The following is a 17,359-nucleotide window of genomic DNA, read 5'->3' on the forward strand; positions in this document are numbered from 1 at the left end:
ACTTGGATAACGGATGAAATCAAGAATATAATTTCTTGGCATCTTTAATTTATAGTATAACCAAGTGAAAAACTTTCAAAATACTTTATCGTTGTGGCTCTGGATGTAAGAACATATCTTACAATGATGGCTGTAAGAACATATATATTACAGCCAACTGTGATGTAGTAATATGGCTATAGTAGGTAGTAGTGTGCTATATACAGTCATTTGCCAATGTTTGTGTTTCATAATTATTTAGCTGATGATGCATTTCAAGGATTGAATAAAGAGAAAAATGGAACTATTCATGATTGACTTATAGGTTTTGAGTGTTAAAGAAAAAAATGCTGTAGCTCTTTGGAAAGAGAAGAAAACTAAAATATAATTGGCAGTTCTTTTTTTTTTTATTATTATTATTATTATTATGGGCAACTCCATGGAGTCCTTAGATTTATTGTAGGAGGCCTATAACGTCATTCCAAGCACTATCCAACATTCCTGCAGTATCTATCATAACTTATATATTCACCCTCATTCAACACCCTCAAGCAATAATTCTAGTCCTGACACCATTGCTAACTACACTCTTGCTCAGTTTCTAGGGATGGCCCCTAGAAAAAATTCCTCTGTATTAATCTTGTAAAAACCCATCAGTAATTTGTATGTCTCAATCATATCATCTCCTTTCTGCCTATCAAACATTTTCTGTAAACCACAAATCTTCAACCTTCAGAGCACAGACTCATTTGTGCACTACTACCCATGATTATGTTTGATAGATAAATAGATTCACATTTCCAAAGTATTATTACATCCATTATGAATCATTATCATTTGTATAAAGTTCAGGACTGATAGTTTTAATCCTATTAATTTCATAATAATGGTTTCTGCTAATGCTATTGATTATCATTATTTACCTTGATACTGTTGATTCGATGCACAGGTTGCAAACTGTGACGTATCCATTTTTTCATCTTCGATACTGTGCAAGGTTGAAAGCAAATAACCTTTGGTTACAGTTTCTTCACTGCGTTGGTATATTATCCTGAACAAAAATAACAAATAAGTGGGAAGAGACATTACCATTGAAATACTTATAATAAATAATGTATGATAAATGCATTCTCACCTAACCATTTAGAACTTGTGCAACTAAATATACTATTGAAAAACATTCAAAACGCAAAATAAAATTACACAGACTAAGCATTACTATTAGATTCTAGCCTATAGATACTTCACAAAAAAAGAGGAGGGGAGAGAGTGCTAACATTACTACTTAAATTCAGATTATGATGGTATGATAGACTATCTGATCACTGATGTGCAGCCAGTGTCAGGTGGAACTGTTTGTTAAGATTGTTACACTATTCTTTGAATAGTAAGTTCAATTCCCATTGCTTTGGTGAAGGAACAGATCACCATAATAAATGCCTCACATCATTTCATGAATGTTACAAATCTACCTGCAAGGAAGCAAGTAGATTTGTGGGTTCAATTTTGAGCTTCAGTAATTATGACATGCAACTTATGGATTAGAACATTATTAACATCTAGGAAAATAGTTATTTCAACAGTCAAATAATGCTAGATAATATGGAACAGGCTATTATAGTAACTTATTATACAGATCTGTATTACGATACTATTATAGATCCATCTTATAGAGTTCCCTTTTTGCTTTCATTATAAGTCTTGTTACATCTTGATTACTGTGCTCAGTTCTAGTCACTTGGTATACTTGGAAATAGTGGAGAGGATCAAGATGCAAGTGGCCATGATGGTGAGTGGTCTGTGGAATGCTCCCTATGAGGATATTATTATTATTATTATTATTATTATTCAGGCCTCCATGGAGTCAATAGACTCATCATGGGAGGACCTTCCTAGGAAACACAAAGTCTATCATACCACTTCTTGAACTCATTGACCGTTCTTGTTCGCACCACTCTATCAGGCAGTGCATTCCACAGTTCAACCACCCTCCACGCAAAGAAACCGCTCCTCACAGCTTCCTTTCATAACTTTCAGGGATGGCCCCTGCTGTTCCACCAAGTGAAAGAACTACCCAGTGTCAACCCTGTAACTGCTTCTCAACAGTTTAAAAGTCTTGATCATATCTCCTCTCCTTCTTCTATCCACCAAACTCTGAGGTCCACATTCCCTCAGCCGATTCTCATAACTAACATTGTACAGCCCTGAAACTATCTTTGTTATCTGCATTCTGTACCCTTTCCACAGTTAATTTATTCTCTTCAAATCCTGGGGACCAAATTTGAGAACAATAGTCTAAGTGTGGTCTGATCAGAGTCTTATACAATGGAATAATAACTCTTTTATCTCTGCAGGACAGCATCCTTCTCAGTATTGCAGCAATCCTATGGGTTACCTTCACCATCTTTGCAATATGTTCCCCGAATTTCAAGTTTCTATCAATCATTAACCATAGATCTCTGGTCTCCCCTACTTCCTCTAGTACAACTCCTCCAACACAGTACCTCCCATAGATGTATCTCAAACTTCAAGACTACATTTTGCTGCATTAAACCGAAACCCCCCATTCATTAGCCCATCTGTCCAGTTTATTCAAATCCTCTTGAAGGGCTGCCACATCTGCACTATTACTGATAACCCTTCCCAGCTTCATTCACATCATATGCAAACAAATGAATTGTTTGCATTTGTTATTGATATAAAGGTTAAACAATACAGGTCTCAGTACTGAGTCCTGTGGATTCGCCCCCCCCCCATAACCTTTTGCCTCCTTAATATTTCCTCAACATATGCAACTCTCTGATACCTATCAGACAGCCAATCCTGGATCCAGTTGACTAACCCGACATCTAAACCCATCTACTGCAACTTAAGTATCAGCTTATCATGTGGTACCCTATCAAATGCCTTTGCAAAATCCAAAAAAAAAATGGCAGTATATGCCTTTCCCTCATCAACTGCTCTTGTCACTTTATTATAAAAGGCAATCATATTACTTAAGCAAGAGTGCCCTTTAACAAATCCGGTTTCTCCAATTTCTCCAAGACCTTAACAACTACTGATGACACAGAAACTGGCCTATTATTAGGCACTTCCAGTCTGCTACTGCCCTTATGCAATGGCACTATCTTTCCTTCCTTCCATTCCCTGGGTACCTTTCCCATAGTCAGACTTTGATTGAAAAGCCAGGTCAATGGAGCTATCAGTTCTTTAGCACATTCTCTCAAAACCCATGGTGAAATACCATCCAGTCCTCCAGCTTTACCGACATCCAGAGTACTCAGTATTTGGAACACACTCTCGTCTTGCACCTCTAAACCTCGAACCTGCCCTATCTCTCTAATATTAAACCCTATTTCTTCAGGATTAAATACTCCAATAAAGTGTTCATTGAATGACTCCACTATCTCCTCTGCATCAGTCACTCTATTCTCATTTTTATCCCACAAAATTCTTCCACAATCATTTCTCCTCCTACTGGCCACATAGCTAAAAAATTCCCTAGGAATTTCTTTGGATCTTAATGCCAATCTCTTCTCATATTCTAGTTTTGCCTTCCTCACCATACTAGTCACTCTCCTGGCCTGAGTCTTATATTCCTCATGCATCTGATCTCCACCCTCCCCTTATATCTCTTCTGTAATCTCTTTTTCACCTGCAGTTACTGTTTGATGTTGTTTGTTATCCACTTTACACCAAATTGTGTTCTCTCCTTCAATTGTGGAATACAGCTTACTATTGCTGCTAACAAATATTCCTTCACAATTTCCCAAGCACTAATGATATCTCACCCTTCCAATTCCTCCTTCCATGAAACTGTCCGAAGTTGATATCTAAGACTTATAATCACCTGCCTTATAATTCCACATACATTTCCTTTTCTTTGACACTCCTGAATAACCATCTGCAGTAGGCTAAATCACCACTGGTGGCGTAGCGTGATCATTTTGGTTGGGTGTGCTGTCATGTTTTCTGGGGGGGGGGGGAGCTTGGAGACAAATAATTACATCAATAAATTTTTATAATTATTTGATTTAATTAAATAATTACATCAATAAATAAATGTATTTTAGCTTTTTTTAATGTAATTATTGGTCGATGTAAACTATAAATACGTTATTTTCATTTTGCATCGATTTTAATGATCTTTAATTCGTGGGAAAAAAAAAAGGTATTCAGATTTAATAGTTTTTAGCACAATTTCATATATTAAAAAATTTATAAATCAACTAATTAATTAATCCTAAATTAAATTATTTCAGTTTAAAAGCAAAAAAATCATAAAACTAACAAGTAAAATAATACTAAATTACATACACTTACCTTTTAAAAATGTATTTTTTTGTTTAAATTTGTTTCCTATAAATTTACAATTCACACTTTACACTTTGCTGTTCACAAATCAGAAAAAGATGAACCAAAAACAGGAACACGTGTTTCATTACTGCAATAAAACATGTGTTCTATGGCTGCCTCACAACAGGCCAACCCATAATAAAATTTTAAGACAGACAAAGTGTTCCCAGGGTGTAAGATTACATATCCCAATCAATTTTACAATTATAATTTGTGGAATATTTTAATCGATTAAAGTATTAGTGCTTCTTCATGAAGCACTAATACTTTATTATCCTCGTGAAGAGGACAATGAAGCATTAGTGCAGTATATTGTGTTCAATTTTAGTAATAGCGCGCGAAGTCTGCAAACAATTGGGTGAGTCTTTAATGGGAATAAATGCAAAAATATAATATCGGCGATACTGATATTTCGTGGATGAGCACCGCACACCTAGCTCACCCGGAATAGTCTCCCCTGATATATATATATATATATATATATATATATATATATATATATATATATATACCATTAATGATATAAATCTGTAATACAATTCAAAAAGATTGTTGGAGAAAGTCATTGATTTAATGATGACTTGAATGAAGGTGTGATTAGTGTTGTGTTGTGTGAAAGACATGGTAGTAAATAAATGTACAATGCACACATTCTTTTTAAATACCTTATTCACCATATAAAAACCAGTACTAAAAGAAAGTTATAGAATTCTCATTTAAGCAGTGGAATATTGCACATTTACACCAATAAAGTTTAGGGTTTTATAGGGCAGATGTAGATAAAATGTTTCAGCACTTGGCTAAAGAGGACAGAATAAGAAATCATCCCTAGAAGTGGAATAAGAGTTTGGTTAGTATGGGGTGTGAGGACTAGATTTTTTGCTTGGAGAGTAGTGAATGAATGGAATGGATTGCCAGAATCAGTTGTGCACACTTTGTCTGTTAATAAGTTCAAGGGGAGGTATGATGGATACTGTGTGGATAGCTTGAGTCTCCTGTGATAAGTCTTCGAACTCCATGGAGGTACACATAAAATAACAATTATTATTACTCTACAGAATTGATAATCTTCTGTTACTCCTCTTATTTCTTTGAGGTACTGAGTAATGCTTGGGCATCATACTTCTCAAATATAAACATCTGCCTACTGTTGCCATTTGACAGTGAGTGATCCTTTTTTTTTTCTCAAACTGTGATTTTTTTTATGATATATAAAACATTTCTATAATATTTGTTATTGAAACTCTAAATGTACAAATCTCTCTGCACTTAGGTATTTGATGATATCAGGGATGATATTCATGTTTGCTGATGGTGCTAAGGTGGAATATTGTTCTGGTTCTGTTGTATAAGGTCCTGATCAGACCTCGTAGGATTACTGCACACAGATTTGGTTCTCTAGTTTTCTTGGTGATGAGGATATATTGGAAGGGTTCCAGAGAAGATTGAAGGTGGCAACTCATCTTTGGGATGTGGGATATGAAGACAGATTGAGGGGACATAGTTTGTAAAGCCTTGTGAATAGGAGGAAGTGAGAGGATATGATTGAGACATTTAAGTTGATAAAGGGTTGCTCTAAAATTGCTACCAGGTTGATGTGGAAGAAAATTTTTACAAAATGTGAGTAGGGCATAGAGCAAGGGCACATGCCTAAAAGCTGTATAAAGGGATGAGCAGGGATATAAGGAGTGGGTTCTGTGCATGGAGGGTGGTGGTGAGTGGAATGCATTGCTTGAAATTGCTTGACATTCAATGAAGATACATTGAATGAGTTTAAAGCACTGTTTGATGGGCTTTATGTGTAACAGTATGTGCCTCCCTCAACGAATCTTCTGAATTCTATGGAGGTCTGGTTTAATAATAATAATATATATATATAAAAAAAAATAGATATGATTGAGACATTTAAGTTGATAAAGGGTTGCTCTAAAATTGCTACCAGGTTGATGTGGAAGAAAATTTTTACAAAATGTGAGTAGGGCATAGAGCAAGGGCACATGCCTAAAAGCTGTATAAAGGGATGAGCAGGGATATAAGGAGTGGGTTCTGTGCATGGAGGGTGGTGGTGAGTGGAATGCATTGCTTGAAATTGCTTGACATTCAATGAAGATACATTGAATGAGTTTAAAGCACTGTTTGATGGGCTTTATGTGTAACAGTATGTGCCTCCCTCAACGAATCTTCTGAATTCTATGGAGGTCTGGTTTAATAATAATAATATATATATATAAAAAAAAATTGACATTTAAGAATAAGGAAGTTACTATTTCCCTTTATAAGATCCTGATTTGATCATATCTGAACAATTAATATGGTCAGATGTGGTCAGCTACATTAGTTTGCTATTTACCATCCAGTCAATTGTTTGTCTATGTTCAGAAAACCAACCTACACAAGATGGTTTCTTATGGTTGGTTTTGGTTTTCTGAATGATTTTTTTTAGCCGATCTCATATGGTGGTAACAGGGTTTCTTTCTCCCAGAAACTTGGGTTTTTCATCCCACATACAGACAAATTGGCTTCAGAACGCATGCAATTTACAGACAAAACATACTGTTGTTGGTGATGATGGGTGATAGATGGCATTGATGGTAGTAGTGTTGTAGTTGGAGAATTAAGTAGCAGTGGAGAGGATGAGATGTATTTAGTGAAGTAGAGTAGTGTGCCCTCCCATGATGAGTCCTTGACTCCCTGGAGGTGTCATGTAATAATAATAATCACCATTTTATACAAAAATCAGGGATTACTGACATCCTAGGGCAGTGCTAGATCAATCTATTTTTAAATCAGGTCTCTAATGAACAAGTGATGCACAATATACAGCCTTCCCATGATGTGGCCATTTCTACAAAAGGGGCTCTGGTAAACCAAGTGAGTATTCTCACTACAAAAGGATATCTTACTGGTTGGAGAAAATGCCAACTAGACCCCACTAGGTAATAGATGACCTTCATCATCATCATCATCATGCATATCAAGGATTTAGGCCTAGCTTGGCCTGTTCCATCTTAGAAGTCATTGTTGAATCTTTTAAGAGGACTTCCTGGTTTTCTTTTTCCTAATGGCTTGCACTTTAAGGCTTGTTTTGGTAATCTTTCTATTTTCATTCTTTGAATATGTTCCATCCATTTATGTTTATATTTTTTAATTTTTTCTATTACTGATTCTTGGTTTAATTCTTTCATAATTTCTTTGTTTCTTTTGTGATCAAATAGAGTATACTTTGCAGTTTTTCTCATAAACTTCATTTCTTCTGTTATTAAACTTTGTTTGTCTTTTTATTTTATTGTCCAGATTTCACTTCCATACAATAGACTGATAGGGCTAATGTATTGTATACTTTTAGTCTGGTTTGTTTTTGAACTAGGTTAAATTTAAATGTAGAGTTAATTACCTGTTATTTTTAATTATTTTGCAATTTTTACATTTATATCTTTTTCATTTTCATATGTGATCATACATCCTAGTTAGTTAAATGAATTCACCTGTTCTAAGATCTTGTTATCTATTACTATCTTAGTTCTTGCTGGATCTTGTCCTTTAAAGGCTATAGTTTTTGATTTTTCTGTTGATATTATCATACCGTAATCTTTGGTTATCTCATTTAGATCTAAAATAGCTTTCTGTAAGTTGTCTTCAGAATTTATAATTATTATCTGGTTGTCAGCAAAAAAAAGGAGAGAGTTTAAGTTCACTGTAGGAGAAAACTTAATACCTTGATGGAAATTTTTATTCCATTTTATTATTATTTCGTTTAGGTAAATATTAAAAAGAGTTGCTGAGAGGGAACATCCATGTCGGACTCCTTGGTTTATCTCTCACTGAAATACCAACTAACTTATTGGAGGTCTGAAGTGCCAAATGCCATTTTTTTGGTCCCCATGTTTGGTCCCCAGAGCAGGGATTTTGGCTTATTTTCTGACCTCTGTGCACTGTGAGTGATACTCTTCAAGGGGTTGCCAAACATACTTAGAAACCCAAGGTATTAAATCTCCATTTGAAAGTTATATCAGTAAAAACAGAGGTACCACAGACCAGCGGCCAGATAGTGCATGGGTCCAAATCTGTCACTAATGAGTCAGGAAGCTTCCTAGTCAACTGGCACAAAATCCCACTGCCACATACTCTGTGAGGTTGTGCCAGGAAAGATAGTCCAAGTGCTGGTATGTGGAAAGCACTGAGGTGCTGTTGAGACCATGTTGTAGCAAGAAGACTGGTCACTGTATATCATATGTCATGCCCAAGAGTCTTTTTATCTCCTCTCACCATGCACTCACTCTATCCTTTCATGTAACAATGAATGAAATTACAATGATTCATACAAATCATGTCAGAATCTCCTTAATAAAAACTCGCTTTCATATCTACTTTACTAGCATCCATAACATTAACAAACAAACATAAGTGATGTTCACCATCGCTTGCAGTCATCCTGACCAGACCTATTACCCTTCACAGAAACCCAAATTGCAGCTATATCCACTACTCTCCACCTTCAATGTCCAAATTACACACTTCACAGTTCCTTTTGCAAAAAAAGGGTGGCACTTACCTTTGTGAGATTAGACATTGCTGTCTGCCACCCCTTGTAATTGAGTAACCAGAGTTCACAGCATGTCTTGGCAGGTTGCTCCCTCTTTTTCTCCTGTACATAAATCAACTACTGTCAATCACCATTAGTCATTCATAGCTTTGCAGATGATACACTAATATTATCAATTCATCCTACTCATTAACAAACTATGCAGTGCTTGGACATCCCTGGCTTCAGGATCGTCTGCAACTAGTGCCTTAAACATTGATCTACATACCATCCTTCAATGGGGTGAGGAAAATCTGGTCACCTTCAATGCCACTGAGATGCAGTCTTGCCTTTTCTCTTGAAAAAGGGATCTCGACTCACCTGCCCTTACCTTCAGTAATACACCAATCACTAGACATGATCAGAAGACTCTGCTTGAACTAGCATTTACCTCCAGCCTCTCCTGGCATAAACACATCACATTAATAGCTTCTTCAACATCCAAAATATTAGGCAATCTCTTCCACTCAGGATGCTATTTATGCCTACCCAGCTACTAACTCTATGAAAATCTGAAATCTTCCCAACCTTAGAATACTGCTCACCTGTTTGGGATAGAGTTCCTAAAACTTTCCTAAAAATTCTTGACACTCTCCAAAGTAGAGCAGTTCATCTCATAGATGACTCCTCTCTTACGCAATCACTCCATCCTCTATCTAAGATGTAATGATTCAGCACTGGGTCTGTTCTACAGGTACTTCAAAGGTCACTGATCCACTGAACTGGCAACCATTTCCTCTACTTTCTGTTGTACCTGTTAAAACAAGAGCAGCAGCTGCTCAGCATCCCTTTTCATTGCAAGTGCAACACATCTTTTATTCCATCTACCTCTGTCTTCTTGAACAGCCTTCCTCATGAAGTATTCCCAAACAACTACAACCTACAAGTCTTCAAAAAAAATGTTGGTGAACTTCTGTCTCAGTCCTCATCTACACCACACACATAGCATCGATGTTCAAGAACTATGCCAGCTAAAAAAAAAAAAAAAACTTGCAATTAACCATAGATTGTAATGAGAAGATCAAGTAACTTGTGCACTGAGATTTCCTCTGGAAACACATTGTGCTCAACCTCCAACAAAATTTCACACCTCTTTAGCCTAACCAAACACTCCATTCCATTACTGCTCATCATCTACAGTATTGCATTCCATGTTACTGTAGCCTTCTTTATTACAGCCATACAAGCAATATTACTGTTATAAGGTTACAGAACATAAAGACTTTAAATTCATGAAAATTAATCTGAAATACATGACATCTTCCAATATAATTATAGAAGTAACTGTACCAGTATGTGCTCTATCAGTAAAATCAAATACTGGTTTTAAGAAACAACTGTTACAAGAAACAACAAATGTTACCAGAAATAACTGCCTGTAGATCTAAACTATCTAGTCAGCTACTTACAACCACTTGAGCTTTCCTTCCATCTTGATTAACAAAACAGGACCACTTTATCTCTCAAGCACTCAGTAAATGGCCAGCCATTGGCATCAGAAATATTTGAGTTGAATTATCTGTTGCTTCCTACTTTCTCCATTTCTCAGGCTCTGATATCATGTCTGATTCCTAGTAACTGTGAAGTCACTTATTAAAATTATTGGTCCCTCTCTCTTGATCTTTCATTCTTGTCTATCTGTTACCCTATGCAGAATTTCCCGTATATCTGTCTCATAAATGCATCTCATCAACTTGTATATCTCAATCATATCGCCTCCTGTTTGCAGCCCTAAGAGTTACTCATCTATGGACTTTCTCAAATATGTAATTGTTACCCTGCTAGCCACATCACAAGATATGTGTACAGAAATCTAGATGTGTTTTGATCAGCACCTTATACAGTAACACAGTCACTTCCTTATCTCTATTTATAAGTGTCATGTGCATTATTGGCAGCATTCCTCTCAGTAGCCTTCACACTATCTGCCAACATAGCTAGGATTCTTGCTTCCTCCACCTCCTTGTGCATAGGTCAATCAATGAAATCCATTTCATAATATTTGTTTCACTTACCAATGCTGAATTGAAATCCCTACTCATCTGTTTGAATCCTCTTGTGACAACCTCACATCAGAGCTCTGTCATTACTCTCCTCAATTTAGCATCATCTTAAAACAGTTGAGTATCTCCTTTTAACCCCTTAATAGGTGACCCAGAGGAGAATTCTATAGTTGTGCTACTCTGCTTGCCATATGTCTCTTTCAAGACACTGCACCTCAAACACAGCCATCCCAACAACAATGCTAACAAATGACTATCCATCCACATCCTCAATTTCAAAAGCAGCTTTTCATGAAGTATTCTATGAAGACCCATGCAGAATCTTTAAAAATCACTGCAACACAAGTGTCATCCTGTTATAAAATATAAGTAAGTTATATTGAAATAAAATAAGATCTCCCCTTAATAAACTCATGCTGCTCTCTGGAAATATTCATATTCTCATATGAATTGTGTATCATATCTCTAACCAGCCTTTCAAATACCTGCTTGGAAAGAAGTCCACAGCCACTGTAGTGCCTACCTTAATAAGATGTAGGACCTCCTTTCACTGCGATAACTGCATCAATCCTACAGGGCATACTTTCCACAAGTGTGCGATAGTGATCAATGGGAATTTTGGACTATTCTTAAGCGGACATCCCTTGACCTCACCCGATGCTCCAGTTCATCCCCCCAGATGTTCAGTAGGGTTGAGTCACACTTGACTGGCCTCCACACTTGACTGTGGAGGCCAGTCAAGTGTGGTGACATTTATTTCCACAAACACTGCAGTTACATCAGTAGCCTTATAACATGGTGCACTGTCTTACTGAAAAAAACAATTGTGTTCTGTAAAAATACCACAAAGCAGGAAGCATTGCAAGTCCAGAATGTTCAGATACCTCTCAGTGTTCATGGCAACAGAGGTCCTAGGCCAAACCAGGAAAAACAAAACCATGCAAGCACACTGCCACCTCCAAATTTCATAGTTGGAATTACGCACTCTGGTAAGAAATCTTCACCAGGCATCCACCACACCTGTCGATCTGTAGTGTGATTCGTTGCTGCATAATACAGCTTTCCAGGCTTCCACGTCCCTCTGTGTACGCTCTGCATCACTGAATACAATGCTGCATGCTTTGGGTAATATGGAGCTTGTATATTGCAATCCTATCATGGAAACCTATGTCGTGAGCCTCAGTTCTGAATGTTTTTGTGCAGATTCATGTTCCAGTCGATGCCTGGAACTCTGCATTCAATGTGTTGGCCGACAAATGGTGGTTTTTACATATTATCCTCTGTGGCACCCTACGGTCATGTTTGGTGAGTGTGATGGGTCATCTACTGTGTGGGTAGCACTTGCAGTTAACTTCCTTTGCTTCCTGAGTTCTGAATTTTTTGTGGAGATTTGTGTTCCAGTTAAAACCCGCCACTCTGCATTCAATGTGTCAGCTGATGAATAGCAGTATTTACATATTATCCTTCATAGCACCCTATTCATGTTCAGTGAGTGTGGTGGGTCATCCACTTTGGGTAATACTTGCAGTTGACTCCCTGTGCTTCCATCTCAGTATGGTATCACTGATTGTTGACTTGGGATGGTCTAATTTGTCACCCAACATGGTATCCTATCACAGCTCCCTCTTTCAAACTGAGTGATGAAATAATAATAATAATAATAATAATAATAATCAGCATGTACTAAACACTAGAATAAATATGCAGCTCTGTTTACTTGAAAATTATGGGTTCTTCCATTATGACAGACTGGTGTTGTATTTCTATGTAATATGGTGTGACACCTTTTGACTATGTGTGCATGCAAATATGACTCTGCGTTACTTCAACCTTGATATCACTTCTGGGTCTGGGTAGTGGCCCTTCCCATAATGCCAAGTATTATAAGTGTCCGTAAGGATATGTGTTTTGTATTATGAGATACTAAGGCAATTAATGTGAAATCATTAGCCTCCATATACAAATAACCCAGTCATGATGTTACTTCATGTGCAAATTTTTATTTGCTTACACTTGGATAAAGGATTATAAACCAAGAATATAATATAATTTCTTAGCATCTTTAATTTGTTGTATTTCCACATCATATTGCCGGCCTGGTTGGTTGAGTGGTTAGTATATCCACTCTCCAAGCCACAGGCTGCAGGTTTGAATCCTGCTACGGGCATGGATGTTTGCAATTGTCTTTAAGTAGGAGGTGAATTTCATCACCCAGTGTAAGACGACCACCGTGCATATTTGAGACCTCAAGTGGGTTGAAAAAGTGCCATGTTTGATCTCTAGAGTAAGGTGCCTGGATTTTGTAAAATATAAATAAAATGCAAGAGATATATCATTAATAAAAATAGAAAAAAAAATCTTTAGCCAAAATTGATGTTATTAATATATTATTGGTATACAACCTTTGGTGGATAGAAGTCCAAAAATATCTATTAAATCAATGTTTTGTCACGTATTGAAGAATTGCTCCCCACCCCTTTTTTTATGGAGTTGACTGCAAACAAGTGTGTATGACTGGCAACAAAATTGAGAGAGTGAATGAGAGCAAAAATGTGACTCAAGATTTGAAAGTTGAGTTAGATGAGGCAAGAGATCAAATGAATGTGGAATGAAGTTAAGAGAATTCAAGATATGTATGGAAGAGTGAAAATGATGAAAAAAATGAATAATATTGGTATAAAAGAGGTAACGAAAGACCTGTGAATGGCATTCTATTGGGATTCAATTATTAAAGGTGTGCTGGACAAGAGGATGCAAAATGTTTGTTTCCCGCAGTAGAATGGGAAAAGTGATTGAGGCATTGGATATGAGAAGTAAGTGAGCAAAGAGTCGGTAGTTCTAATAAGGACAAATGACTTGACTAGTTACGATGAGGCACAAAGAACATGTCAGATTGGATATAAGGAGATTGTTGATGTGGATAAAAGATAGCAGTGTGATAGAAAAGGTAGTAACTGTGTTTCCCAGGTATGGCAGTGGTGAGATGAGGTGGCGAGCAAGGATTATGAATGATATGTTACATGTTACTGGAAATGTGTGAGGAGAAAGGAATGCAGTTTGTTAATGTGTGGATTGAGTCTGAAAGATGAAGTGAACTGTATAGGAGTGATGGACTGCATTTCAGTGATTTTGGTGTAAGTCATTTGGAGAGACTGCTGCTGGAAGATGGAGAAGTGAGTGCAGAGAATGAATCTGATCAAGTGGTAAATGATGTGGAAGAATGGGAAAGTAAGATAGGGGGATTAAAGAAGAGACAGATAGGGAAATGGGGAGGCTCAGGGTGGATAGGGGAATACAGTGAGAGAAAGGTTGATGCTCCAAGAGGATATGAATGTGCTCTTGGAGCATCAACTGCGTGTAGACAAAAACAGAACAGGATAACCTGGGATCAAGGAAAATCAACTGGATTTGAAGAAGGTTTGATATCAGTGAAACTAGCTATAGATCCAGGAATGAGCTGCTATGTTTGTATAACAATGCTAGAAGTGTAAGAAACAAGGCAAATGAAATGGTTGCATTAATTGAGTCTGTTCACCCAGAATTGTTTGAATAAATGAGACATGGTTGGATGAGGATGACTTCCTGACAGGAATAGAGAAGGAGTGGTACAATGTGTTTCATGAAGAAAGAAAGGGTAAAAAGGGAGGTAGGGTGTTATTGATGATAGTAAAAGTCTTATGTTATGTATATAAGGTAGATAAGCAATTGGGAAACAGTGGCAGTGGTTTTGAGACAATGTGTTGGTGTGAGATACAGGTGAACAGAATGATATACTTAGTTAGATGTTGCTATAGACCTGGTAATCTGGAGGATAGTGACCATGAAATGTATAATGAAATTAGCCAAGCAAATAGGTAAAGGGTGATCATTATGGATGATTTTAATTATGGCAATATACACTGGGATGAGGAGATAGCAACTGGAAGTGAAGAAAACTTGAGTTTTTGAGGGACAACTATCTCAGGCAGTATGTAACAGAGGGCACGTGAGGATTGAGGCTCTTGAATTTGATCATCTCATCAGAGGATGTAATTATAAATGAGGTGTCAAATCACCCTTCTGTTGGTGACAGTGACCATGAAGTGATTACCTGGGTGGTTGCCATCAGTGTGAGGACCTCTCTGAGAAAAGGGTAGATGTGAATCTATAAGGCTGATGATTATGAGGAGCTCAGGAGACAGCTTGCATGTGTAGCATGGAATGAAGAGTTAGCTGAAAAGGAGATCAATGCAGCTTGGTGCATATTCAAGAACTATCTAGTAGAAACAATGTCTAAATGTATTCAAAGGCTCAGAAGCTAAAATAAGGTAGGTATGAAATGGATGAATGAAGAAATTAAACATGCAATAGAGATGAAAAAGACATTATTGAGGCAGCATAAGAAGAGTGGTAAGGTAATAATCAATTCCATGAGGATTACAAAGAACTTACAAGGAGGGGTGACTTGGTTGGTAAGGGTAGCAGAAGTGAAGTATGAGCAGCAGTTAGCTAATGAAGCCAAAAAGAATCCTAGGAAGTTCTTTTGATTTGTAGCCAGCAAATAAAAAATTGATTAGAGAAAATGGTATAAGAACAACTGCTGCAGAGTATATAGTTGGGCTGCTTAATGAGCAGTTTGTAAAGGTCTTTCCTTCTTTTGAATGTGATATCATGCAGAGTTTGAGAGCAGTTGATGATGAGGAGGAGAGATTGACTGTAAGTGAGCAAGAGGCGTATGGGGAATTGAGCAGACTTGATCTTAATAAGGCTGTGGTATTTGATAATATATCACCACATATTTTGAAGGAATGTGCCAGGGAGTTGGCATCTGCTTTAACATGTTTTTTTGATATGAGTGTTGTGTTGGATTGAGTTCCAAAGGAGTGGAAGAATGGCAAGTTTGTGCCGCTTCATAAGGGAATTGATAGAACTCAAGTATCAAATTATAGGCCTATCTGTATGTCAGATATTGTGGTTAAGGTGTTGGAGAAGCTGGTGAGTACTGGGATCCAGAATTGGGTTGACAACAATGGTATAATCTTTGATGGACAGCATGAATTTATTATATAATAAGACCTGTGGAGTATTCATAACTATAAATTCACACATATACCACAGTAATTAAATTTTAATAATATGTATATATTTCGTCTTAAGTATCTTAAGACATCATCAGTACAGTTATTACAAACAATACTAGGAATTACATTCAAAAGAACAGGTGGTATGCTTGCTTAGCATGAATTTACTAAAAGGAGGTCATGTTTTAGTAATCTACTTACTTATTCCAATAAGGTGACAGCTTCATTTGACAGAGGAGAGGGATACACAGTAGTATACTTAGATTTCAAAAAGGCTTTTGATAAATTACTGCATGATAAGTTGATAGTCAAAGTAGAGCAAATGGGAGTTGGATATTAGATTAGTGCATTGAATCGGAGACTGGCTACCTGATAGGTATCAGCAAGTTGTGTATGTGGGAGCAATATCCTGGAAGAGGGAAGTCACTAGTGGTGTGCTTCGGGGGTCTGTTTTAGGTCCATTGCTGTTTAATCTGTATGTTAATGATATTGGTGAAGATTTGGATGGGGATATTGAGTTGTTTGCAGATAATGCAAAGCTGGTATGAACTATGAAGAGTAGAGAAGATGTTGTGACCTTACAAGAAGACTTGAATAGATTGAGTGAAGGGTATGGGAATGGGGATGCCAGTTCTATGTTGCAAAATGTAAGGTTTTAAAATTTGGGAAACAAAGATGGGATATAGAATTTATGCTTGGTGAGGATATATTCTTGAAGGCAGAGGAAATAAGAGATCTTGGGGTGATAGTGGATAAGGATCTGCAATTTAGGGGACACATTGCCAAAATTGTGAGGACAATACAATAAATTCTGGAAATGATGCAAAGAACACTGACTTGTAGAAATAAGGAGAATTTTGTTCTATTGTATAATGCTCTGATTAGGCCACACATTGACCACTCAGCACAGATTTGGTCACCTCTAGTTTTCAAAAGGACGAAGAGATGTCGGAAAGGGTCCAGAGGTGACTGACTAAGGTAGTTTCTGATCTCTGGAATATTTAATGTGAGAAAGGTTGAGAAGATGCAATTTACACAGTTTAGTGGGTAGGATGAAGATGGGTGATGTGACGTACAAATTAGTAAGAGGCTGTTATATTATCAATGTTGAAGAGGTTTTACAGTAAACGGTTTGAGATCAAGTGAGAACCAGAGGTCATTCCTGGAAGCTGTATAAGGAGGGTGTGGAGCAGGAAAGTGAGAAGCAGGTTTTTTGCATGCAGAGTTTGAATGATTGGAACGCCTTGCCTGAGAGGATAGTGTCTGCAGAGAATTTGAGTGTGTTTAACGCATGGTATGATAAGCTGTGTGTATGACAAAAGGACAACTGACCTCCTAGATGAGTCTTTGACTCCATGGGGGTCTTAGGATAGTAATAA

The 17,359-nt window shown here is 37.0% G+C and overlaps 2 protein-coding genes across 2 annotated transcripts in view; one reads left to right on the forward strand and one right to left on the reverse strand.

The window, feature by feature from the left end:
* Nucleotides 1–17,359, forward strand: part of LOC150096139 (mitogen-activated protein kinase kinase kinase 4-like) — a 734,047-nt gene that overhangs the window by 539,745 nt on the left and 176,943 nt on the right. The gene's annotated exons all lie outside the window — the stretch shown is intronic.
* LOC150096140 (techylectin-5B-like) overlaps nucleotides 1–17,359 on the reverse strand; it is a 144,398-nt gene that overhangs the window by 58,185 nt on the left and 68,854 nt on the right. Inside the window, exon 4 of the mRNA XM_090409258.1 lies at nucleotides 903–1,030. Within this exon, the coding sequence (XP_090265384.1) occupies nucleotides 903–1,030 (128 nt within the window). The remainder of the gene's footprint in view (nucleotides 1–902; nucleotides 1,031–17,359) is intronic.

Source organism: Typopeltis vanoorti, chromosome 19 (assembly GCF_054136105.1).
Source record: "Typopeltis vanoorti isolate ZY-2024b chromosome 19, IOZ_Tvanoo_1.0, whole genome shotgun sequence".
Classification (NCBI taxonomy): Eukaryota; Metazoa; Arthropoda; class Arachnida; order Uropygi; family Thelyphonidae; genus Typopeltis; species Typopeltis vanoorti.